Source organism: Haemaphysalis longicornis, unplaced genomic scaffold, assembly GCF_048455015.1.
Source record: "Haemaphysalis longicornis isolate Haplotype H1 unplaced genomic scaffold, Haemaphysalis longicornis Haplotype H1 scaffold_12, whole genome shotgun sequence".
NCBI classification, from domain to species: Eukaryota; Metazoa; Arthropoda; class Arachnida; order Ixodida; family Ixodidae; genus Haemaphysalis; species Haemaphysalis longicornis.
Window position 1 is genome coordinate 56,098,635 of NW_027526225.1, and position 26,743 is coordinate 56,125,377.

The 26,743-nt window shown below is 48.0% G+C and overlaps 1 protein-coding gene across 2 annotated transcripts in view; it reads right to left on the reverse strand.

The window, feature by feature from the left end:
* LOC144162681 (tyrosine-protein kinase receptor Tie-1-like) overlaps positions 1-26,743 on the reverse strand; it is a 53,709-nt gene that overhangs the window by 13,085 nt on the left and 13,881 nt on the right. Inside the window, exons 5-11 of one of the 2 annotated variants that reach the window (XM_077693317.1) lie at positions 20,960-21,056; positions 18,817-19,063; positions 18,050-18,134; positions 11,898-12,076; positions 7,471-7,693; positions 2,188-2,307; positions 48-211 (exon numbers count right to left, since the gene is read on the reverse strand). In XM_077693317.1, the coding sequence (XP_077549443.1) occupies positions 48-211; positions 2,188-2,307; positions 7,471-7,693; positions 11,898-12,076; positions 18,050-18,134; positions 18,817-19,063; positions 20,960-21,056 (1,115 nt within the window). Of the gene's footprint in view, positions 1-47; positions 212-2,187; positions 2,308-7,470; positions 7,694-11,897; positions 12,080-18,049; positions 18,135-18,816; positions 19,064-20,959; positions 21,057-26,743 lie in introns of both variants that reach the window. The other variant, XM_077693316.1, reaches the window with a different exon arrangement.

A 26,743-nucleotide genomic window follows, 5' to 3' on the forward strand; every position in this document is an offset into this window, starting at 1 on the left:
GCTCCAATCTGAAGAGCCCTGCAGAGGAGTGAGGGCACAGCACACACCCCTCGAGTGGCCAGGTGGTGCATGCCCGCCGCCAGGGACACCAGCATGTCAACCAGCCGGTCTTCGGCAATGCCCGAGACCCGCCCCTCCGAGCCGTGTCGACTCGTCAGCAGGAGGCCACGCAGGGAGCTCGAGGGCTGCTCCACGGCCAGCTGGAGCACCTCTGCGCATCAGCAGGAGTGAATTGCAGGCACGGAGCGTTCTTGACGACAACAGCACACGGGAGAACCAAGAAAAGGGCAAACACGGACAACTGCATTCACCTGGCAGTGCAAAAAGCATCCGAGTTGTTAATAAAAAAGAAAGTGCCTCACACGGGCTGTGGCATCAAACACGAATCAAACTCCTGTGCCAAAAAAAGTGGCGTACAGTTTGCCTCCGCCCTGTGGCAGAGTGTGTGGGGAGGTGCTTAAGGGAGCATGATTGGTCTGTGCAAAACGACCCCTCGGCGCACTGGGCAGCGCATGCCTGCACGTGTGGTTGTGCTATGCATTTCAAGGGCACCACAATTGTAGCCAAGCACTATGACAAAGTTACACGCGAGATTATTGAGGCTCACGCCATTGCCAAACAGCTTGACAAGTCCATTAGCCGTCCTTCTGTTGTACTGTCTAGAAGAGGACTTGCGTATCTGGATTGCGCATGACTGCCTTGCGTGTCTTGTTCACCGTAGAAGTCAATTTAATCTGGTTCCATCTTTTCTCCTGCTTATGCTTCCAGTGACGTTTAAGTACAAGTACGGCTGTTTCCCTTCGTTAAAATTCAGTTGTGAGATAGCGCCGTGTCTGTGCTTGCCCTTTCCTTAGTCTTCATCTCTCCTTGCGCTGTTGTCATCATGAATGTACGCCAAGTTGCCCAGTTTGCCGCATTTTAAATTTACTAAGGGTCCCTACCTAGCCACCAATTGTACATCACGAATGGAGGGGTCAATAGCACTTATGCCACCAAACATGGCAACACGATGTTCGAAAACAGTAACAGCACCAATGTCTCCAATCGTGGCAACACCACAACGGGCGCAACAAGCCGTACTGATGTCACAAATTATGGTTGCTGGTCCTCACAGGGTAGGAGTAGGGTGGCCACAAAGACAAAATACAGGTTTGATTCATTAAAGAGAATAAAAAAAGAACTGTTTTGTCTTAATGACAATGAGGCCAGTTTTAAAGAAAACTTCAAATAAATAATATGATTGGGAAGAAAAACAGATGAAACAGTGGCAACTTATCAGCCACTTTCCAGTCTGGTCCTTACGACATCACAGCGTCTTTGTGCGGTTGGTGGCGCCGCTGACCAAGGATACCACCAAAAAACATGACTGCGTCAATTGTTCCACTTTAATTTAATTATATCAGTTGAATGCAAAAGTGGAGTTAACACAGCGATGACTACGTTTTAACAGCGGAGCTGTTCAACCTGACCGCAAGTTCTCCAACGTGAACAGAAAACCTCAAACTGGAAAGAAAAAAAAAACGCGTCCCTTGGAGGGAATTGAACCTAGGTCCCCCGCATTATGAAACCGGTGTCTCCAATTTAGCTACCATTGCATTCCGGGCGCACAGCCTTATTTCTTTTGGGTTATTCGTAGCGTTGGCCTTGAACAGCTGCGTCTTCAACGTAGGGAGAGAGGCCAGCTCTGCCAGCTTGCACCACTAGTGCAAGCTGCACCAATTTTTTTAGTGTTCCACCAGCATCACTGCTGACGCCATGTAGCGCAAAATTTTGAAGTTTTCCAACGCGTCTCGCATTTTCTTCGGTTAAATAAATGCCTCTCGTGGCTGGAACAAAACCAGATTGTACAGTGCGCAACACCCTCGTCTATAACACTGAGTTCAACTTCAACTGGTTACCTCTCAAAACTGCGGACTCAAACTTTTCACAAAAAAAAACGTTGAGGTCAAAATATATGGTCAAAACTTCAGAATGACACGATAGTTTTCTTCTAATGCTTTTCAACCTAGCCAAGATAAGGCTACAAGTACAAAACCTGTGTTATAGACAAGGGTGTTGCCCTCTGTACTTCATCTTCATGGCTGCTTTAATCCTGCTTCCAACAAGTGCAACAGGCACGACGACAAGGGCGTGAAGCATGGTGAAGTTCCAGTTTTAGAGGGGGGGCAGAAGAAGTGCCACGCGTACCTGGTTCGTCCTCACAGGCCCCCATGAACTGGACCACGTTTGGGTGGGTGCCCAGGCGAAGCATGCCCTCGATGTCCCCCAGCAGCGTCCTCCGCTCGTGGTCGGGCAGCATCCACTCGGCTGCCGCACAAGGAGAGAAGCCACTCTCAGAGCTCCTCGTCTCGACGGCACTTCCGTGAAGGAACAAAAACCTTCACCGTCCCTTGCTAAAGAAAGTCGAGAGAAGCGCGAAAGCCTTCTCACATCAAAACTGGATCAAAAGTGCGTCAAAACATTCGCTAAAAGTGTGTCCAATCGATCCTCAAACCTTCAAAGACGCAAATCGCAAATCAAAAATGAACCCATGCGACGAGTTTTCGTGCACTAAGTAAATGCATCTATGGACCACCTTCTCAGTGTACATTGATACGTGGTTTATTGCACTCACTCTTCATGATTGATGCGTGTATTGTCATATCCAGAACCCTTCCTTGTTTGCGATTTTCAAGTAACCAGTTTGATACAATGGAAGCCCGGTTTCGCACACGCTCTGTGTGTTCAGAGATCTTATCCAATCTATTTGGTCAACCATGGGGAAATGCTTTAGTTTTTTGACAGGATGTCATTGGCCGCACTGAGAAAGCTTGAAGAAGAAAGGCCAGGACACCGACCACAAGTTATTTCGAGTTTAAAAGATGTTACCGTATTTTCTCGCATATAACCCGCACCAAAAATTGAAAAAATTCGTTCGAAAAGTGGGGGTGCGGGTTATCTGCGAATATTCTGGGAGCAGAGGTCGGCTTCACGGCAATGCACGGCCTGCAATGCAGTCCGCATCCCCATCGTCATCGTCTGGTGCAAAGCCAATAAGAAGCCAACACAGGCCATAGACAGATCCCCTCCATAGCGTGTTTATTCGGACTTTTCGCATGCTTTGTTTGCTTTGGTCAACAGCGTCTGTTGCTGTGATTTGCGTGCGCCTTGTTGCGAAGTTGTTGGGCCCCCAAGTCAGGTGCGCCTAGTTTGCACCGTTGGTCAGCCTTGTCTGGTGAGGTACCATGAGTGGGTCTCGGCGGCAATCTTTCACCGCGAAGGAGAAACTGAAGATCATAGCTGCTGCGGAGGAAATCGGCAACAGAGCTGCTGCGAGAAAGCACGACGTCGACGAGTCCTGCATTCGTGACTGGCGAAAGAAAAAGGCCTCTCTCGAAAGTGCACACAAGGAGAAGTGAGCATTTCGCGGCCCAAAGACTGGCGCGTACCCCCTTCTTGAGACGCAGCTTGTCAAATTCATTGAGGAGCGGAGGAGTCGTGGCCACGCCGTGTCGACGGAGATGGCGCAGATGGAAGCTCTGAGGTTGTCCCTTCTGTCCCGTCTTGAGCGCTGTTTTTTGTGTGAACTCTGAGGTTGGCCCGGGAGATGAACATCCCACGCAAGTTTCGTGCGAGCCGTGGATGGCTCCAGCGATTCATGGCCAGGCACGGATTTTCGATGCGGCGGCGAACGACCATGTGCCAGCGGCTTCCCAACGCCTACGAGGAGAAGCTGTTGAACTATCAGCGTTACGTGATCAAGCTCAGGAAGGAGCACAACTACTTGCTGTCCCAGGTGGGAAATGCCGATCAAACGCCCGTCTACTTCGAGATGCCCATGGACACCACTCTGCAGAAAAAGGGCTCGAAATCTGTAAGCGTGCTGACGGGCGGAAACACCAAACTACGCTGTACAGTAATGTTGTGCGCTTTGGCGGACGGCACAAAACTCCGCCCGTATGTAATCTTCAAACGCAAAACGCTACCCACTACTCCACTGCCACCAGGGATTGTTGTACGGGCGGAAGACAATGCGTGGATGAACAGTGACCTCGTCGGTGACTGGCTTCGCACGGTGTGGGAAAAAAGGCCAGGCGCCATGTTGGCACGGTGGTCCATGCTGGTGCTGGACTCGTTCCGAGGCCACTGCACTGACGCAGTGAAAGCGTGCCTCGCTGACAACCGCACGGACCTCGTGATCATACCCGGTGGCATGACTTCCATGCTCCAGCCACTGGACGTGTGCCTAAATAAACCGTTCAAGGCCCACGTGAAGCGGCTGTATACCGAGTGGATGGCCGACGGCCTTTACGCCCTCACACCGACGGGATGCGTGCGGAGGCCAGACATTGCGCTGCTGTGCCAGTGGATCGTGGATGTGTGGGGGGCGATTCCGGCCGACATGGTGCGCAAAAGTTTCAAGAAGTGCGCCATCAGCAATTGCTTAGATGGCACCGAAGACGACTGCGTCTTTGAGAGCGGCGACAAAGCCTCGGGTGGCAGCAGCGACAGTGGCGAGTCTGGCGATGATTGAGTGAACCGGAATCGGCGCTGACAACGTTGCGGCGATCGTTTCGAAATAAAGTTCTCCTGTAAACGAGATTGTGACTGTGCAGTTGTGACTTCCTAAACGAGTTTTTTTTCAGGTAAGCATGCGGGTTATACGCGAGGATTTTTTTTCTTTTTTTGGGGAGTTCAAAGTTACGGGTGCGGGTTATATGCGAGGGCGGGTTATATGCGAGAAAATACGGTAACGTATCGGCTTCCACACAGGAAGCCTTGGTCACGATAAAATCTTAAAGGGAAATAATCGCCTTGAGTACGTTTCACAACGCTGCGCAGGCAACTTGCGTAGATTGGCAGAAGATTTCCGGCGTTCTGCCGCCAATCTGCGCAAGTTGCCTGCGCAGCCTTGTGAAACGTACTTAAAGGCACATTCCCACTGGCGATTTGCCTCGTCGCGCGACGGCGCGCGTCGCGCGATGAGGCCTTGAGGTGGTGTTCGCACTTGCGATGAGCGATGATGCGACTGCGTTCAGCGCAGCTGCTTCCCGACTTGTACGACCTCGTTGGTGCGACAACCATTCGCAGTCAAAGAAAATGATGTTACGCGACAAAAGCAGGTAGAAATCAAACTAAAACACTTGCTACTAACCTGGAGCAATGCCGAAAGCATTTGCGGGTTGCGGGAGGAGCAGAAAATAACAAACTCAAGAAGGCTCTTTTCAACATATTATTGCACGAAGAAATGCACACGCTTGCTTTCACGCCACAACACCCGCATCACGGCCCACAAATGTCGCTTCTTTTCACAGGCGCAAAGTTCTGACACCTCCGAACTCTACGCTTGTTTACCGTAAAAGTCGCCGATAGAACGAAGAGGCTGCAAGTAAACCTACCGTCTCGCTGTCACAATCCATACACGGTTCTCCACACTGATGAGTTCCACACTATTCGTTGATTAGTGCACGCGTACGCTGAAGCCACTGACCAAAGAACCGATGCACACGGGAAGTTGCTTGCCGGCCCGACCCGGCGGGTACAGCAATAGCGGGCCAAGCGCCTGGCCGAGCGAGCCAGCGGCGGTGGCGGCGGCGGTTCGTCCTCGCCCGCCCACCCGCAGCGTTTGCATACCGGATGTAAAGAAACGCTTCGTTTCCGGCTACGTCAGCCTACTCCGCGGCCATGATTGGCTTACAGGTTTTGCGGGGCCGTCGCGCGACGAGGGAATTCGGACCGAGCGCGATCTGCTCCGCCGTCGCAAAGCGACGAAAAGCGACGGCCGGCTCGTCGCTTTGCGACGTCGCTTTTCGTCGCGCGACGAGGCGAATCGCCAGTGGGAATGTGCCTTAAGGCAATTATTTCCCTTCAAGATTTTATCGTGACCAAGGCTTCTTGTGTGGAAGCCGAAACGTTAATTTCTTTCAAACTCGAAATAACTCGTGGTCGGTGTCCTGGCCTTTCTTCTTCAAAAATGCATCCCGACCAGACGGATTTCCGTCATACCCTTGACTTCAACTAAGAAAGCTTTTGCTTTAAAAATTTTAGGAGTCTCTGCCCAACCGTGTAGGGTGCTTTTGAAGGGCCGTGCAGAACTTCCGCCGCATGCTAGTGCTACCATGCCACCGCAGCATCAATACAGACAGTGTACGTGCCGCGGGATGTCACAGAACACCCCTAAGAGCACTGTGGTCAGCCAATGTTGCACAGTGGAACCCCGATAAAACGACTTTTAAGGGACCCCGCAAAAGCGCCATATGACCGGGGTACAAGCAAATGCCGCCCTAATAGATGGTCTCACACTACAGGTGGGAGAAGAAACTCATTTAAATTGCTACATTTAGTGTGTTATCGCGTAATTTGTGAACCCCTAACTGAAATCTCAAGTTTCTAAAACAAAAACGTCTATTTCGTGCCTCACCCGCCACCTTTTCGCGACGCCTGCGTTAGCCCGCTAGCCCTGCACCTTGTGCGCACAAGATAAGCTGGGAGGGCTGATGCGGCCGAGCAATACGAGAGGGGAAAAAGTAAAGTGTGGCCAAGGTGTGGCCGCGCCCTCTTGGCCAAAGTGTGGCCAAGAGGGCGAGGAGAGCGGGAGTTGAGTCACCGCCTTGGGGTATTGTGCATCATGTTCATTGGCTGGATGGCAGCATCAAATTGTGGTCCGCCGGCTACCTGGACTTCAACTTCTCGCAGTTGGCGGCACTCTGCCGCTGCACGGAGCCAGTGAGTGGGGCCGTCGAAGGCTCCCGCCCCCCAGCGTCTGCCTGCTTGAGTCTGCTAAGCAAATGGTCGAGCCCACCGCGGACTGTTCTCCTTTGTTCATCAAGCAGTGTCAAACGGAGGTTAAGAAATAAAGGTTGGGACAAAGCGGCGCAACAGGTGGGAAAACAATGGTTTATCCCCGCCAACGTCTGTCGTATGAAGTGGACCACGTGCACCCAAGTGTTGTATCATTGGAGTTTCTAATGCGTTGTTTCAATGGGGAGTTTGCCGGGACCACGGTGATCCGTTGTACGAAGTGGGGCGTCGCAAGACCAGGGAAGGAGACACCACTGGGGTTCCATTGTAGCGAAGAATTACTTTGGAAGTGGTCAGACAGCGCCCTTCCGTTTCCACTCCTCCTCAAACTTACCCTCCCATAACTCTAAGGGGTTATCGACTGCTGCGGAGGGGCGATTCACGAGCAGAGGCTAGACTGTGAGACTCTCCCCAGTAAACTGCCTTCCCATCTGAGAATACTGCAAAGCGTGATGAGTAACGTGAAGCCTGGCCTTCGGCACTGTATGATCTCTTTTATTGGCCTGCCCAGAACAGTTCTGAGCAGTTCTGGAGCAGTTTGGAACAGCCCGAAATGAGAAATCAAACAGACCTGAAGTTCATATTCCAGCTGTCCTACGTAGGCAGTGCATTACCAAAAGCACCTATTTTGCAGGCAGAAACAACTTAGGCTCGTTGAAAAGGCTCAAACAAAAAGGTTTGAAGCGTCACCTGGACACCGCTGGACGTTGACAGGGACCTTGCGGCCCTTGTCCGTGACGAGGATGGCGGCCCGCACGGGCCCAAAGCGACCCTGCCCAAGGGTGGTGTCACTGACCAGCAGCCGCGAGCGTGGCACCATGGGCAGCATGGAGCGCAGCTGCGCGTAGAAGGCCCCCAGGTCGGCCCCTTCGCCCAGCTGCAAGGAGCCCGCACTGAAGGGGCTCACATCGTCCTGGAAAAGGAGGGACAGGGACCCTGCTCATGTCACAACATCTTCTCCGTAGCTCCCAGCGTGTGAGCATGTGTGTGTGATTATATATCCTGAAGGTCGCAAGTTTGGGTAACACCCTGGGAGCACACTTTTCTCCACTTTCTTTAATTTGAAAAAATGAACCTGCTTAAAAAACAAAAAAACAAAAAATACAGGAAAGGATGGAGGATTCCTTTCCCAATGCCTTCCTTGCTGCTCTTAACTTCTAGCTTTCTGTCCTGCATTCATTCAACACGTCTCTCATTTACAATTCTGCTCTCTCTCTCTCTGAAGAGAGAGAGAAAGGGAGAGAGCAGAATGTAGTACCGTATTTACTCATGTAATGATCATTCTTCTTTCTTTCTTTTTTTTTTTTTCCAGGAGAAATTTATGCAAATTTATGCATTAAAGGGCTACTGAAGCGCTTTTAAAACCGGGCAAAACTCTACTTTTTACAATTATTACATTGGTCAGTTTATGCCTATAAACTTTTTTTCGTCATTTTTAGCTTGGGGACAGCGGTATTCGTCGTTAAAGTTGACCCTACGCCCCGCCCACTGCTCCCTGCCGCATCGCCGGAAGAGCGAGAAACCGAGGGGCAGCGACCGGAAGTAGCGTCATATTCGGAAGACGGCCAGCGACGTGCGCAGCCGCTTCGCTGTGTCCCAGTTTTCTGGGTGAACTTCCGAATTAAGCAGGCGTGTAATCTTCACTTTATTAATCTTTATTGTGTAGAGTTGCTTCCGCATCTATTTTTAACCGTAATGCTACTCTGTGATTCCCTAAAGCGACTCCTATATACCAGAGATTTCCTACCCGAGCGCCCGTGGCTACTACGTTGCCTTGACGAGTAGTCGCGTGGCCGGCCGTGTCGTCGGGTGCTCTGTGCTTCATACGCGAAGCAACAGGCTCAAACAAATACGGAGGTACCCCAAGTTCCTGATCCATTATTATGAGGGGATTAGAAAATTTCTTTGACCGCAGCGATCTGGGCTTCCTGAACTTCTTGCTCGTTTTCCAGATTGTTGGCTGTGACGACAGCTTAGCTGAATAGCTAGATTTTAAGAAGAAATCAAGCAAGCTGAAAGCATGAAGCGTTTTCTGCGCGCGGAAGCGCTCCGCACACTCGCCGGTCGTGCATGCCCGTACGGCACACGAAAAGGCTCGCACCACGCATGCCGCGACAGCGACCGCTCTTCGCTGCCGTCCAGAATCAAGGCCGTCGCGAAAAGAGAGTGGATGATAGTGTGGTGAAAAATTGTGCTAGGGATTGTCATCCAAGGTGATTTTGAAAGAGGTGATCGAATTTGTATCGCGATGCGGAGCGCCGACCAGTTGCGGAGGCTCGTCGACGGCAGCTAATGAACCTGCCCGAGCACGAGATGCGGGGAGAGGCCGATGGATGGCGTTACCTGCGCGCAAGAATGAGCATAGCACCGATCACTAGAATGACTATCAACGTAGAAATAAGGTTCCATATGCGAGAAAGGGGATGATAGTGTGGTTAAAAACCGTGTTAAGGATAGTCATTCGCAATTGCAGAGATAGCAGCAACCAAATATCTCCCTTGGTGCTAAGCCAAAAGTTCCCAACATCAGCGGCGATCCGTGCAACCTGAGCCGCCTGGAGCTGTTGGGGAAGGCGTTCTAAAGCTCGTCGGGGACCAGCGTGCTGCGCTTGGGTTTCTCTACCTTTTGGGGGGCGACCAACGTTCGGCTCCCCTATTCTAAAACATGCGTATGTGCAGCAATGCCACATTCCGCTGACCAGCCGAGCAGCGACGCGGCACCAGCACCTCGGCGGCGGCCGCATCGCTAGCTGCTGCCTGCACGCATCGCAGGCCGCTGCACAGAGCTTGTTGCCGCCTGTACGAATGTAAAAACAAAGTTCCACATTCGAGAATGGGGATGATGGTGTGTTGAAAAATTGTGCTAGGAATTGTGATTAGCGCTAGTAGTGAAAGCGGCGAACTAATATCTGCGCAACTTCCCTGCACCCGAGAAACAGAAGTCGGCAATGAGTCGTCGGAGGAGAACCCTTTTCTAAAGCTCGCCGCGAGCGAACTTGTTGCGTTTATACTTCCCTCAGGCTCGCCTATTGTAAGGAAAGATTGTGTGAGCCCTCCATTCACCAGAGGACCTTCTGGCTCGTATCTGAACGGAAACAGAATGAGAACTTCACGCCGAGCGGTCACCGCAGCGCCGGCACTGCCGAATATGACGTCATCTGCAGCCGGCCAATCATGAAAGGCAGCCAGGGCTCTGACCGCACCGCCGGGCAAGGGCCGTTTATTTTGACGAAAAAAGATGGTTTGGGTGTATTTACACATAAAATAAACATGTTTTTCGGATTCAGCATCAAGAAAACCATAATGTAATGCTCCCAACAAAATTTTTTTGAAAAGCTAAATTAAAAAGGTAAATTTCTCGCAAAAAAATTTTGAGTACCGAAAATGCAAACAAGTTGCGGCTCAGAATATTTACGATAGGTCTCACGAACGTAACTAAAAATAAATGGTAAATAAGGCTTACCTTTGTAAGAAACGCACACATCACATGGACTGCACACAGACCTTTTACTTATTTTTTCTCATTTAATCCTGACCCCCCAAAAACTTCAAATCGCGCACATGAATGGAATAGAGGAAAAAAAAAAGTGTCAGGACGAGCGCAAAGAAAGAAAAGAAGCGACAAAACGAGTGCGGAGAAGAAAAAGGAGAGGAAGTGACTGGATGAGCCCCTTTACTTTATTCTTATTCTGCGTCTTCGCTGTCATCAGTGCAAGATTTAACATCTGAACCAGCAGTGTCATCGCTGGAGTCTCCCCCTCTTAGCCCAGCATTTGGAAACGCCAGTGGCCACACGTGCAACATATTGCTGCGGCAAGTTTGGGTGAGATCATTGCCCGGGCAATAAAAAAATTCAAATTTTGACGACAAACTTTAGGGGTGCAATCATTACACGAGTGCAATCATAATGCGAGTAAATACGGTATGTGTACGCCATTGTGGCTTTTTACAGCAAAGCTGTTAGCCTCTAGTTGGTCGGGTTTTGGTGGCCAATGATCTGCAATGACATGATATGTGGCTCCTTTACATTGTACCACTTGCGTGATCCCTCGCCACACTATTTCAAGAAAGTTCCAACCCTCAGCTTGTTTCTCAAGCTGAGAAAGAGAGAGGCCCAACGTGCTCTCGGCGGCTGCTTTGCCAGTTACCAAACTGACATCACATGGGTCTCCGTCACTTGTGGCTGCACTTCACAAGTCTTCAGGAATGTCAAAATTCATCTGTGTCGCAGCTAATGCTGGCATTACGTTCACTCAAGCCCGACCGGTATAGAATGAATAAACACGCTCGCAAACATGCTTGTAAATGCCGCCTGTACACTGGCCAACGCGCCATTCCAGCTGACATCACCAAATCACCAAAGGGAATGGTGGAAAGGAAACGACTTGAGTTGAGAGCACTTTGCATGCACTCAACTTCTGAATGAACCTTGAGTGCCCTTCTTTTCCCCAATACAGTGCGTGCGAATTGGCAAAAAAACAAAAAAACAACAACAACAACAAAAAAGGGTTATGCGCTCTAAAGTCACAACTCTCCCCAGTCTTTTTTTGCCTTCAATGAATTCGGACCAAATGCAGGTTACAGGAGCCATGAAGACAAAATACAAGTTAGGTTTATTAGAAAGACTGCTTAGTGCCGATAACAATGATACCAATATCATTGCAATCTTCGAACAAATAACAGAGATATTAAAGAAAACGTGTGAAGCAGTCGTGACCCCTTAGCCAATTTCCCGGAACTTTTCTATGACGTCACGGAACCTTGTTTGTGCGATTGGCAGCCGCCTAGCTGACCTGTCGCGACGACACGTGACTGGACGTCTGTAATTGGGCCTCTAGTTCCATTTGACCGCATCACCTGAATGCTAACGTGCAGTTAACGCACTGAAAATTATGTTTCATTGTTGGCCCGTACGACGTCATTCTTGCTCATAACACGTCACTGTGGGGCAAAATTTGAAAGTTTTTAAGTACTTCTTGCTTTTTTTTTGTAAAAAAAAACATTGTTTGTGGCTGTAATGGAGCTGAGTGAGATACTGAATCCTAGTTCTTTCAAAATAAACGAAGTTGTAATTTCTCTTCATGGCTCCTTTATTAAGGAAACCCGAGAGAAACTGACCAGGTCCAGGCTTGGGTGGGAGCGCAGCATCATCTCCTCAGTCCTCCGCCGACGGCGGCTGTAGTGGCGCCTGGCAAACACGTAGGCCACGATGAACGCCACCAACAGACACGCACACAGGGCTGTGGCCACCACCAGCCATGACGACAGGGCCTGCGGGGACATCCCGTCTCCCGGCTCTGCTGACAAAAGAAAGAAAAATCTCTCGAGCTCTTCTTTTGCAAGGCCCCATAGCATCACTGCTTACACCCTACAATAATGTCGCTTAGCCAAGGGCGACGCATCCTTTTCAGAGAACAAATGTTTAATGAAGCGAGCTTGCGCTCCGCTAAGAACTCAAACGATTACACAAGCAGCGACGGAGCAGTCAACAATGTGACATGCAAAGCGAACGCAGAGCGAGTGTCGGCAAAGCGAATGCCGCAGCATTTGCCCTGCGAGCATTTATCTTTCTGCGTGTAGATTTTGGAATTGTAAAATAAGTAGGGGTGTGCGAATATTCGAAAATTTCGAATATTACTCGAATATTAAATATGATATATTCGTATTCGCTTCGAAAACTATGTATTCGAATTGTTTCGAATATTCGAACGGGTTCGAATAATCGGCTATTATCGAATATTTTGGTTGAATAGTTTAAGGGGGGACGCGTCTTTCAACTTACGAAAACCGTCGCAATTTGTGGCACAATGTCAGCGCAAATGGGCGGTGGCAAAATGTCAGGGCAAATGTGCGAAAAAACGGCAATTCTCGGAGCGCTGTATCTCCGCAACGGTGCCACCGAGCGCGGCCATTTTGGTACCATTGGATCGGCCGAGCGATCCTCTTTCCGGTCCATACCGTCTCTTTTATCTTCGTTCATTCACAAACGCACGAATGGCAGAAAAATAAAGGCGCACAAACGAAGTGAGATATAGATGCTGAAGCGCGGTTGGCCTTTCTGACTGCGCGCGTGGAAACGGCCCTCCTGATTGGGCGTCGCTGCGGCATTTCAAGATGGCGGCCACCTGAATTGCGTAATGCGCGTTTCTGAGTTCATTTGCACCGCTTCGCTCGGCCAAGTTTCTGTTCAATCACGGTATCTGCGGTGGTATTCAACAGAGACATTATCGCGATGGGAATGCCTTAGATCACAAGCCATATTACGGGAAGTTGCGTGGCTGGAAAGGCGGATCGGACACCAACGCTTTTCGTGGGGCGCGAGACTTTACCCTGGAGGGGGAAACGCGGTGTGCGCGCTTGTGATAGCGGTTCGCGCAGTGAACTTTTTGCCTTATTTGCGATGCTTACACGCTTAGTTATTGCTAAGCTTGGCAGTAGTCTCGCTAGCCTTGGGTAAGAAACAGGCGACGCGCCAAAAGCTTCGGTGGGCACGGCGTAGCCGCTGCGCGTTGGAGCATCGCCTGACTACGCAACCTGGTACAATTGAACTCCAGTAGTTGTAATTAATGCCTGTGATTTTAGATTTAATCGTAAGAGCGACCTGACGGGCCATGTCAGGGGTAAACAAAGGATGACATGTTCCGGTGTACGAACGCCGCGATGAGGGTGAGCCATATCGCTGTCTTGCGCAACGTTTCCTGCGCACTTCGAGTAATCATGAAAACAGGTCTGAGTTAGGAATAAGAACGTGTTGACAGCTTTTAAAATGTACCTTACAGTAGTTGAATTTAAAAAAACTGATTTTATTTATTTTTTAGGGAAATTATTAATACCAATGCACACATCTATAGTTTAGTGCATAGTGGCTGTGCTGCGAGGAATATTGGATGCCCTCAATTTTAAGAGTACCAAAAAATGTCCAAATATTGAAGTTGGAGTTATGAAAAATATTATGCCAAGCTTCAAAGTAGCTCATTTGTACCCTTGTAGTATGTAAACGTTTGGCACTGAACGCCTGCACGTAAGCTGCTGCTCCAGGCAATGATATGAAGCATAAAAGAAGTCAAAGCTCAGTTTTCAAATTTAAGGAAAAGAAAAGAGTGCTTAATTTGTTGCCATGGTCACTGCAGAGGGAAGTTTTGCAGTGCAGTACATGCAACCAGCTAACATACTTTGCATTTCAAGCCGTCTCCCCCCCTTGGTCCGCAAACTGGGCTGTGTACGCTTCACAGAGAAGCTGCAATTGATGTTTTATGGAAAAAAAAGGGTGCAAAAGGCACTCCAATTTTAAGGCAAGGCATTCCAAAAGCCCCGTGTTAAAAAATTATGAAAGGCTACAACCCTGGCGACTTTTGATGAATGAAATCTATTTTTCAACTTCGGAATCTGTTTTCTCAAAAGTTTTTTTTTTTGCTACCTACGTCTCTTGTTTTAGTGATTTCTTTGTGACCTGTAGGTGTATTTATGATTCCGTTTTTTGAGTTTCATTCCTTGATCAACAGTTCAGGTTGGGACACTCTTTGTGTTTCAGGTTTACTTTTGGTGAATTTTTTATTCAAATGGTCATTCATTGTCTATATGCCTGTTGTACATTCACCTCTAAAAAACGAAAAACTAAAAAAAGTTGTGTTCTAATAAAAAATCTAGGACTGTCAAGACCTCGTCCATTCATTTGGAAGTGAAAAGTGTTTTGAACAAGCTTTCTATCATGTTTTATAGGCCACTCAGGCTCGGTGCAAAGTGGACAGAAAGAAAATTTTATAAATAAAGAAGTTTTCAAAATATTACTATGAAATTTTTATGTTGTTACCAAAAAAGCATTTCCGGTTGCTGTGCAAATTTTCATCGAAATTCACAAAGAAATCAAGAGGTTGATTGCGAAAGCCACATTCGCCCTTAAAGGGACACTGAAGTGAATATGTCAAGCTCCTGTTTTTGCTTGCACTGCGTAGACTGGCTCAAATTAGCACACTTTTCATCGTTTATCCGGTTGACAAATCGGTAATTATTTTACAAAGCGCGAAAGAAGAAAAACTACCATGCGCGGTTTGCGGTGGCCGCACCAACTAAGGCTGTGACGTTGAGAGGAGGGGCGCCGTGATTGGACGATGCCCAAGGTTAGCAATCACACAAGTTTCGGTTTCGGTTTCGGTTCTGTAAAACATAACCAATGGCTTTGTTGGATGGGCATTCTCAATATCTCAGTAATCATCGTACCGCGCTTCTGCCATGTTGTCGGCTGTAAAATGCACAAGATAAGCCTCCCAGGACGGCTTGTAGTCGTAGCATTCACTAGCCGAGACCTACGCAGTGCATGAACGCCCTCCGCGTACCCGCAGACGCCCAAATGTCATGCGCTTTTCCCCCATATTTGGAGCTTGCCTCCCTCATGCCTGTATCGTAAAAAGCGTGTTCGCACCAGGCCAAGGGTCTGTTCATTCTGGCCTGTGCCCACTGCCTGCAAGCAGTCGGTGCTTATGGCAACAGCACGCCAACGAGAACTCGCTAGCGCGCCAGTGCCAGCCTGCGCGTTTTGTGAACTAGTTCGTGTAGCCATGAACGTTGCGGCCCAAAAAAAGGTGAACTCAATATAGAAAACATCGGCGGAAAACAAAAAAGTTAACTTACAAAAAAAAAAATGCATGTACCCGCGGGGATTCGAACCCGTGATTCGTAAAACATATGCGGTGAAATCCCAGCGCCCCAGACCGCTAGGCCACGGAGCGGGACGCGAATGGCTTGCTAATATAGGGTATATATTGTACAACCGGTTTACACTTTTATTTAATTTTGGCATTTCAAGTCGCTTAGGTGACTATTTGTTGTACTGCGATCGTGCAGTAAGCGTCGCCCGAGTTTCCACAGTAGCTCACGTCTAGCAATTGCATTTCGTAGACGGAAAAGCGTTCGCAGATGCGTAGTCGTGCTGCTGACCGCTGCGCTTGTTCGCCCAGCGCAAAAAAAGTGCTTCCCGGGCCCTAGTTTTACGCTGTACGGTAAAAATATCAGTTGATTTTATTTGCTTAGTACCTATATTGACTTCGCTGACTCTTCTCCCGCCTTCAAGAGGCCTTATATTTTCCTACTGGCGTACTAGTAAGCGAAGCGTCGCATGTGCGCTTGTGTGAAGCGACCTTGACTTGGAGCTAGATACAGTGTACAAACAAACCAAGTAAAGAAAGGCACATTCTTCCATTCACAAACGTGTCCTGGCTTCGTTTCAACTAAGCGAACGAATTGCGACCAAGCAATTTTTTTTTAACCTCCTTGATTGCGAAGACCCGCCGGCGGCCGGCGGACGAAACGCTGGGCCGACTGACTCCCGGGGAGCCGTGCAGTAGCGCAGCCGTGGCGCAGCCAATTGCCAGCTCATCCCCTCCTGACGTCACACGAAAACGCCACAGAAAATGGGCGAGCGTAAAGAGAGGAGGACAGCGTTTTCGAATTAGTTTTTCTACTAAATAAAATCGCGTAAACGCGCCTAGAGTGGTCGAAACATGGCCTGGGGACTCCGGACTACAATTTGCGCTAGTAATCCCGCAATGTTTACATATCACTTCAGTGTCCCTTTAATTATTCGATATTCGATTCGATATTCGAAGCTAGATATTCGTATTCGATTCGAATTCGAAAAATTTGATATTTGCACACCCCTACAAATAAGATATAGAACATTGGCAATCACAGATGAACATTTTATATACTGACAACAGGGTGACCCACTCTTCTTATCAAAGAAGATAGCCTCCATGGCATACAAAAAAAAGTTGAAAATGTGCGCCTCACTTCTAAGATAAGAAAGCTGGGTGCAGCCAGACACTACCAACTGGAGGGCACAGTTCCCAGCAATATGCTCTTTGGAAAATAATCTCTGCTACGTTTTTTTTTTTTAAGCCTTACAGGAACAAAGCTGACAACCAACTTTACACCCTTTGGTGCGTAATTTCTGTGAGGTTCTTCAAGCACCACAGTTCTAAAGCATTGAACCTACTTCACACTCCTTCCCCTTATATACATAAACCTTAATTTACGGCCTTAGGAAAGTAATCTCCATAAAGCTTCAATGCTCAAGATTCCAAGCCTATCAGTAACAAGCTAATGGTTAAATGTATGGAACCAAGTATGGAACTGCATTATTTTACAATGGCTCAAGTTAAGTTAAAGTATTCATTGTTACCCTGAAATGCATTGACAAACACTCAAGTGAACCTCACGTGTCGTTTTCTTTTCTTTTGTAATCCACTCCATACTGAGTTCGCTCTCTCTTTCTGCATGCAGCCTCTTCCCAGAATTGTCCTCCATCACCGACTACTAATTAAGGACCTATATAGAGAGTGCTACAATTGCAAAGGCCGCAGTGATTCGAAACAGACGCGTTTAAAGCAGCATGGCTGGAATCTTGCCTTTTGCGGAAAATTTACAAAACTGTGTTTAAGGCAAGGAGTTCCTCGGTTTGTCTTTTGTACCTACTCACATGGCTTGGGTTGTACGTGCTAATAAAACGAGCGAGCAAAGAGGTAAGAAGAAATGCGCAGAGGTTGCGCGCCGGTGGCTGATGGCCACTTGCGACACGACGAGTGACCTTGAAAGATGTAGCGTAGGAGAGCTTTCGCTCTAAAGAACTGTGTACATGAAATCCTGGCCCCACCAATCCCAGCAATGCTTACAATATTGAGAAACTGATGAAAAATTGAGTTGGTACATATCAGAGAGATGCAGCGCAAAAATGGGACAGAAGTAAAGATGTGATACTCCAGAAGTGTATGTATTGTGCCTTTTTTGTAGCGTAAGCTACACTGGCCAAAGTAGAGCGGTTTCGCGAGTGCCGTGAAGGGCCGTTCTGCGCAAGCACGAGAAGCATTGGATTGGTTTGGATCGGATCAGATCGGATCAGATAGGATCGGATTGGCTTGGATTGCATTTGATTTGGATTGGATTAAATTGGATTGTGTTGGATTGAAATCCAATCCAACTGGAGTACGGGTGCTGAACCTTAGCTCACGCTACGTATATCCTGGCATAGCCGAGCTAAGCCACCGGTAATTTTTCTGTCCTGTATTCACTTTTCTTCATTCCAAGATAAACTGCTCCTGATCACATTCAACCCAGCCACGCTGCCCAAACTAGCTGATTCCCATTGTTTCATCAAAGCACTGTCCAGCCATGACACATAAATTGTGAGCTGGAGCCAAGCCAAGAAAGAAAGAAAGAATTTGCAGGTTCTACGAAATTCTACAGCAGTGAAACCAACATCCGAGAGGGCGGCATACCCAAGTGGTCGTCGCCTAGAGGGTAAAGTGGTGGTTGGATACGCTCCGTGCTGGGGCCTTCCACGGAGTATGCATACTTGGTCACCTGTGCAAGAAAAACGCATCAAGCACCTCTCAACCGAAGAATGTACTTCTGCATTGACAATGGAAGCGAAACTTGTCTGAGTGTGCACACGTTGTGTGGCAGCTTGTAATTTGGAGTGCCTGTCCCTTTATGCGAGGGGGACAGTGGTAGGATGGGTGGCAAGATCATGATCCCCCGGTCTTCAAATCACTGATAAACACTTAAAGATAACCCACCGAACTGTGAATAAGTGCAGAGATAACAGGTGGGGAAGTAAGAGGAGAAGGGAGTTGTATTACCTTCTCAGCGTGTGACTGCAAACAACTTCTCGCGGCGCACTAAGGTCTGCTTACGTGCTCTGAAGGCGTATACTATTGCAAACATTCACACACCAGCCCTGCTATTTCACCGCTCTCAATCCACCTAATTAATCATTGCTACTAATGACCAATCAATCATTAATTAACTTAGGTAATTGGTAATCATCTCTTGTGCATGGCTGGCATGATTTGGTTCGCTTCTGGCCCTCCTTTGGGTTTCCGTATTGTTTGTGTCGACGCCAAGGTCATTCAAGGTCACCTTCCCGTGAGACATGCATGGCCGACATAAGCGGCTGACACAAAAGGGCCGTCATGGTTTTCCCTGAAACTTCTAAATGTGACCACTACAAAAGGACAGAAGGTCGATCACCGCCAGCACTTACATTATTGAGTGTGCTGCCAACCCCTTGGATAGGCAGGTACTCCGCGTTGGGCGAGAGTGGGGCGTTGAGGAATCCACCGTATGAGCGGCCGTCACCAATCACGAAGGCCCGGCCTCCCCACTCTGGCCCGAGTTCGGCTGCCACGTAGAACGGGGTGCCAGCCTCCGTCGCCTCTTGGTGCCCGGCCAATCGTTCCATGCTGAACGCCATCAAGCTGTCCCGCTCGAACGCCACAAGCCGGTAGGCACTGTGCGAAAGGCACCCTGGGCTCTTAAAACCTCATTGCCCAATGTCATCGTGTCCTCCAATGCCCCTGTAAATGTCCCCGTAGAGTCCTCGTAATGTACTTGTAATCTCCCCTCAATGTTCCCGTTAATGTCCCCGAAAATGTTAATGTGGTAATATGACTTACCTGACAGCACCATTTGGATGCCACATAACGAAGGCACAGTTAACTGTAGTCAAGACGAATTTACATGGTGTCTTGGTGCCTTTTTACCAAAACTCACCAAACGGTGTTCAGGAAGAGAGCAAGGTTGTAAAGCTGCAATTGAAAATCTATCCTACTGGTGCCAGGAGGTTTATCCGGCCCATTTTCTGAAGCACAACATGGGAATACCAGGAAATGGTGATTCCTGATGTACCGCTACTGCGTGACCACAAGTAACGTCTAAGCCATGGACATGTTGCACGGAACCGAAACCAAAACTGGTTAGAACAACTCTCAAAAAATAAACCACAACTACACATTCTGACACATATGCTTGTAGCCAATAGTACTGAAGTGTTTCCTAAAGAAAAAAAAAATTCCCGCGCCTTCCCGCGAGGGGAACACGAGTAAATGCAGAGCATTGGGGCCTCAGTACTGATTGAAGGTAGTGTTGCTTCCATCGCTTCTTCCGTGATGCTGGAGTAGCAGACACGAGTAAACGTGGGCACGAGCGTCAACCAAGGAAGGAAGGAGCAACGCAGTGACTGAAACACGAGCGACCGCTAGCCGCTATATTTGCAGCGCGCGCAGTAGAGGGAGAGCAGTACGGGGGGGAGAGCGCGCATGCGCAAGCAGCGCGCGCCCTTTCACGACCCACCGCGCTGCTATCACGCACCTGTTAGGCCAAGACCGCGACGGAGCGAACGGGCTGACTACGACGCATGCGCGCGCCAGCTGCTGTTGGGAGAGAGGAGGGAAGGAGAGGCACACCTGCTGCGGACGCGAAACTGTTGACACCGTCCGACGCAGGAACAGGCGAGGCTAAGAAATGCTCTGCATTCAAAATAACACTGAGACACACACGCAAGTACGTATGCGTAAACTTTAAAACCATGGACATTGTGCGATCACACTGCAAGACAACGCATTGTTTCACATCAATGCTGTAGATCATGGTTTCTCAAAGTGGGTTCCGCGGAACCTAGGGGTTTCGCAGGCCCCTCCTCAGGGTTCCGCGAGCCACTGATAAATTTTCCCTGGTTCCGCAGTCGCAAAGTCTTATATGGTGAACTTGAGGTGCGATCGATCTAAGGAACCTCCATTACTCACGCCCGAGTGTCAGTAAGCACATCTCGGCGCATAACAGAAACGCGCGAGCTGCGCAATAAATCTCGCCAGCAGCTTGTAGCCAGCCAGACTCCGAAAATGGGCCACGTGGTTAAACTATTAAACTATTGCACTTGAATCTCGGCCTTATATTACCCCCATGCGCATTTCTCCTGTTTGGAGATAGGTGCCGCTAGCGTACGCATTCGCGTAAAGTCGACGGGAAAAAAACCGATACCCTTGCTTGCTTTTGAATTTATTGAACGTTAATGTAGCATGAACGGAATGAAAAATGGCGGGGGGGGGGGAGTTCCTTGGCACTTAACGGAACTTAGCAGGGTTCCCTGGGACCAACATGCTTGAGAACCCCTGCTGTAGATGTTGCAGCCGCCACAAAACTCGTACGGTACTCTTTCTTCTTTCAGGCTTTATAAATTAAGAAAGTGCGTTCATATAATCCCATCCATGCAATGCAAACACAAAAAGAAGTATGACAAATTCACCTGTGTCCCTTTAATCAATCCCCATGAAAGGGAAATTAACCCTGAATTATTTTGACATGGCTACCAAGTTTGCAACATGCAGGCAATAATGCGTAGTGCTTACCTGATTGGGCCTTTGGAGCTTACTCCTGGCGACACTTGTACTGTCATCTGCGTCCCATTACGCGAAAGAACCTGTAGAACAGGTGGCATGTCTGGCTCTGCAATGCGGAAGTAAATGGGAAAAACCATGTTCAACACACTTAGATCACACATTGACCAGTGGGCTGCAAAATTGTACAGTCGAACACCGCAATTATGAATCCACGGGAGAATGCCGAAAATTTGCTTTTGCGGGAATTTCGTTGCCGCGAGAATGAAACCTAAATGACAGGAAAATCGCCGGCAGACCGAAAATTTCTTTCCGAAAGTCAGTTATATCACTCTGCGAGCCTTACCTTGCAGTAACTTCACAGCTCAGCGCTCGCACTACAAGAAGTGCGTCATTACTACTTGCGCGTGCCTAAGAACGACTGAAACGTGTCAAAAGCATCCAACACATCTTGTGGGTTCACCTTCTCTGTGCGTTTTTCTCCCTGATCATCGGCCCCGAGTACGTCCGAGAATGCAAGCAAAGTCCAGCTTTTTCTGTTGATGAGCTTTGCCAGACAGTGGCACCTCGTTGTTCCAGTGCTGTCCACAAAACTTAAGTGAGCACCGTTTTGTCGACGTCAAGAAAGGCCACAGCCACCGCTGTTTTGTTTTGCGCACGTGCGTCCTTTCTTTTCAAAACGGTAAAGCGGGCTGCAGGCGGTTTTAAAACTTGTCGGCGTCATCCTCCCTTCTTCCAATTGGGCAATGATAGCTGCCTTATCTTGTAGCGATTAATACTTCCGCTTTTGGGCTGGCGGAGGCACCTTGTTGAGAGCACACACACTGATCGCCGCACGCACAACAAACCATGCAACGAACACACATGCACGTGCTATTCAGCGATAGTCGGCTAGCGTAGCCCAAGGTAAAGCCCTGCTGTGAATCGCCATGTGTCAGCCCCTCGTGGTGTCGCTGCGAGGCTACCTCCACGGCCACCCGCTGCATGGCCTTTTATTGCTTGTATTCACTGGCTAAGCGCACATGCAGGCAACCGTGTGAGTGCGCCGTCACTGGTGACGTCGAGCTCCGCAGGATGGCGCGGTACTTGTCCGTGCTAAGCACATGACTGTGTTGCACGTTACAAACTCTACCTCACTGAATGCAAAGTATTGCCTCGAGTCCAATGTGAGTGCGATTAATAACATCTCTGTTGACACCACCGTTGAGAATCGGGTTGAAATGGAGCAGACGATGCACGCCAGAGTTTTTTTTTTCTTCGGCATGCGGGCGCAGTGGCCCAAACCCAGCCATGTCCGTGGCGCACCGGCCATGTCTGTGGCCGTTTCCAGTGTTGCCAAGCGAAGAAATTGACAGCTAAACTTTTCAACGAATACCACCTATACATGTAACAAATATGGTAGCAGCCATGCAAGCGTGCTGCGGCAGAAGTTTACACATTAAGAGTCCAAAAAAAAATGCAGTCGAGCACTTTTTGAACACTGCTACTCTCAAATAACTGGATAAAATGCCAACCAGACTTGCAGCGAATTTCGTTAACGCAGGATCGCATTCCAAAAACACTTCACGAGATATGGGCTTCTAAGGACATTTGCCGGGGATCCGAAAACATTCGTTGCCGCAGTGATCTCGTTATCGCGTGGTTCGACTGTACACTAGAGGGTGCGAAATATACTGGAATGAGATCAAAACCAAGTTTGTTAGAGGGGCAGGGGTGGAACAAGGTCCATGGGTTTGGGAGTAGTCCTGGGAGCAGGCAAAAGTGCCTTTTGTAGCAGGCTTGGAACAGCCAGAAAGGCATTTTTGGAGCAGGTACGGAGCAGACAGAGGTTCCATTTGGAGCAGACGTAACACCGTTTCACAGTATTATGGTGCCTCCATAATCTCCCAACAGGCCGTGGTGCAAGTCCCCTGCCAAATACCTTTTCTCTGTCTACTACCTCAGGCATTCTACTATGCACTAGATCCTACTCTGAACCAGGAACGCAGTTCTTGTAGTATGTATAGAAGTTTACCAAATGTGGAGTTATCTACCTTCAGCCGAAGCAAGCGCGCCGCGTTATTACCGTTCGAACATCAAGCCTCACACGCAGAGGCGAAAGAGATCAGACAACAGGCCTAGCTTCGCATCTGGTAAATGGCAGTGTTTATGCGATACCATGGCGGAATTTTGTAAAACAAGGTGTTTTACGAACAGCGGTGTCGAACAGCGGTGTCAGTGCGTGCAAAGCTGATTATAGCTTTGTGTTTGCCCGTCACAGGGTTGCGAGAGTCGACGAACTTACGCCAGGGGGATGAAACTCCGCCGTTTTTCTGTCCCGTGACTGCAGCGATCCTAACGTTTGGGGGCTGTACTACATCCAAGCATAAATGAACGTTGTTGTTGCATTTTGTATTTATTACCAGGTTACTTACTAATTACGGAGTTTTTAATATGCAAGCGAACTTAAAAGCTGCAGTTCGAGATTGCGAAAATACGAGCGCCACCCCGAGTGGAAAACGGGAACCGCGCCTTTCTACTTCGCCCAGCTGAAAAGGGGCGTTTCTTGTCGCGCCCACAGGTATGCTACGATCCACAGTGTTGCGAGGGCCGTTTTTACCACCGCAAAGTTCGTTTCATCGAAACGGACGCATGACTGGATTCGCGCCGTCATCACAGAAAATGCTGTACTGAGTGGTGTCAAAATTCTTCACGCCAGGCCGCATAACATTCTTTTGGATCCCGGCGGACGAAAGGTACGATCTGTATGCTGCTCGTTTTGCTTTTCTATGCTTGCACGAGATAGCGGGATGCGGTTGCAGTAGTAGCTTTATAATTTAAGTGAGCTACACGTGCACAATTTGTTTTTTACATTCTGATTGTCTTCTGTGACTCTTGAATTACGCATGAAATGCGCGGCAGAGCATCTGGTAATTAATTTAATGTCTACATTAGCTACACACGTTTGTTTATACGTGCGTTATTGATTTAATACGTTTCGATCGTGTGTTTTGTATTTCAGCGCAAGTGAATGCACGGTATGCAGGAAAATGTACATGAGGCAACATATACAATATAACTAATGGAACAGTGCAAGACTATCCGCACTCTTTTTATTAGCTTTTGATTGCCTGCGTTGTTGTTGTTATTATAATATTAATATTATTGTGAATAATATAATTATTATCAGTACTATTGTTATCGTTATTATTATCAGCCTATTTATGTCTACAGCTGCATGAAGGCATCTCCCTAAACTTGTATGGCTCAAAGGGTGGATCCGTAGGTTCATATCGTGTTGTTAGCACTATGTTAACTAAGTAGTGACTACATAAATTATTTTATTGCATTTCAATTGTGTGTTTTGCATTTTCTCTTCACGTGAATCAACGGAATATAGCAGAATGAATTTGTAGCAATAAATATACAAACTAAGCAATTACTGTATATGTTTATAATACAATCATAACTATAATTCCGCCACTTATAATTTATACTTTACGCTTCAGTTCCGTGCTTCGAGTTTCAGCTTATATATTCACAAATATATTCAAACGATATATTCACGAAAACGGAGTTACAGCTATAAGTCGATAAATAATTAGACAATGCAGGCTTAAGCTTTGCTGGTAATTTATTAGAGATTCTTAAATAAGGTTTTTCTAACCGGTGTACTTCAGGACCCGAGAAATACCTGAGGAATACATAGTGCGCGAAAGTATATATGCATGAATAATTGCTTAGCGATTGCGGTGTGGGAGGGCTGCTTTTGTGTGCAGAAATGTATTTTGGATTAGGAGGAAAGGTGGGTCGTTGCCACCGAACATTATGATCGCACAAATAGAAAGCGTATCCGCGTCTTTATATAATAAAGGCTGATTTTATTTAGAATTTGCACACACACAATAGAAAGCGTATCCGCGTCTTTTAATAATAAAGGCTGATTTTAATTTAGAATTTGCCTTTACGATTGGTGTTGTCACAAGTCGTCTTTGTAGCCAAAATGAATTTAAGAAAGAAAGATTTGAAATATATCAGGTAACGTTTATTTTGAATACAGATGCCAGTTTTCACTCAAAACTATCTGCGCCTTAATTCAGCATTAAAGCTAGTATTCATTCTAACCCAAATATACAAACGTGCTTGTTGATGTTCCAGATCTCGCGTTTGGCTCCAGTATGCGAGAAGGCAGGACCTGGCTCATTTACCACCTCGACAGGTGTACAGCAGCTACCGACTGTGTCCTGCCCATTTCACCAGCAGAGACTACGCGGACCTTGGACAGACAAGGCCCTGGACACATATGCACTCGCTGGATACCTAGTTATTAGCATGCAGCCATGTGCCATACACTTTTGTTTGCGACTAAAAGCGCAAAATATCCAAGTTGTGTTTTTACTGTATGAATAATACATTTAGGCAATAAATATTAAAATAACTGTACTCTTTATTCTTGTCTAGATTGTGTGTGCTAATAAACCAAGACAACGTCGTAGTTATAATAGGTGGTGCAATAAGAAGTGGATGCGCAAAACCTAATCAATCAGGACAAAACAATCACTCTTTTGGTAATGTGGCGGGTTGCGCAAGAGGAACAAGGTCGTGCGCCGGCCATCTGAATATATTCCACTCGCTCAATTTACCTTGCATGTGCGTCCCAAATGAATTTGGCGCTACATTGACCCCCCCCCCCCCCCGCTCGGCTTTTCAGTCCTCATTAAGATGGCGTCTACCAGTGCATGTCCGCAAAGCGCCGCCATGTTTTTAGTACCGCCCCCAAACACCAGGGGTTTGTCCGGCGCTGCGAGCGAATATCGCGTCCCATGCAAGGTATAGGAAGTTTCACTCCCCTGCTTACGCCGCATACTACATAACTAGAGCATGTCAGAAGGCATGATTACTGTTGGACCATCCTCCACTAAGCAAGGCTAACCCCAAAGTTGAATTGAATTGAATCGATATTTGTTTGTTTTTTTCTTTCCGAATACAGAAAAATCGGGGGAAGGCAAAAGGCAACCAATCTGCCCTCCTTTTGAAGGGAGTTCATTTCAAGTTTCAAATTCATTCCCGTTTCAAATTCATGGGCGAAAGTGAGTAATTACCCCAAAACAAAAGCGCACCTAATTAACAAGCGAGGGCAACGCATCCAAGACCCTGTTTGTTCAATGCATGCAGCAACGGAAAGTTGCAGGCAGCAAAGCTAAGGTTGCCAAAAATGGGCGACTAAATTGATGTTTACCTCCAATCAACTACAACCTTTCTGCCTAATTGCGATAAGACACACAAGTTGGTCATTTTCCGTTGATTGTGGCGCAGCGGCCGACACCGGCAAACACAACCATGCAAATATACAACACGCACAAATTCAGACAGATAGCGCGTAGTGCCTGCAGCCTTACGGCTAGGCCAAAGCCAAGTTTCATAGCCGCTAATAGCCATGATTAAACCGAAACCATAAACACCTTGATGAAGCCAAAAACACGATGTTTCAGCCAAGTTTTGGGCACTGGCCATCATGGCGGTCGTATCTCGCGGCTCAATTCTGGCGCTGCAGCTTAGAACGGCGCTGATAAACGAGTTTGGCACAACAGGGGCTGTTCGGCGCAAGATGGCACAGGTAAACATGTTTGGCGCTCAATGGCGGCGCAGCTGTTCCACCCCTGCACAGGGCAAAATCTTTTTAATAATATCCAACCGGAGACATGACACAGAAGTTCACGTTACCTGTAGCTTCATGCCGGAAGCTGTAATACTACGAGGTGAAACTCCATAACTGCGGCACGAAATTTGTCAAGCAAATGTCGAGCGAGACAAGAA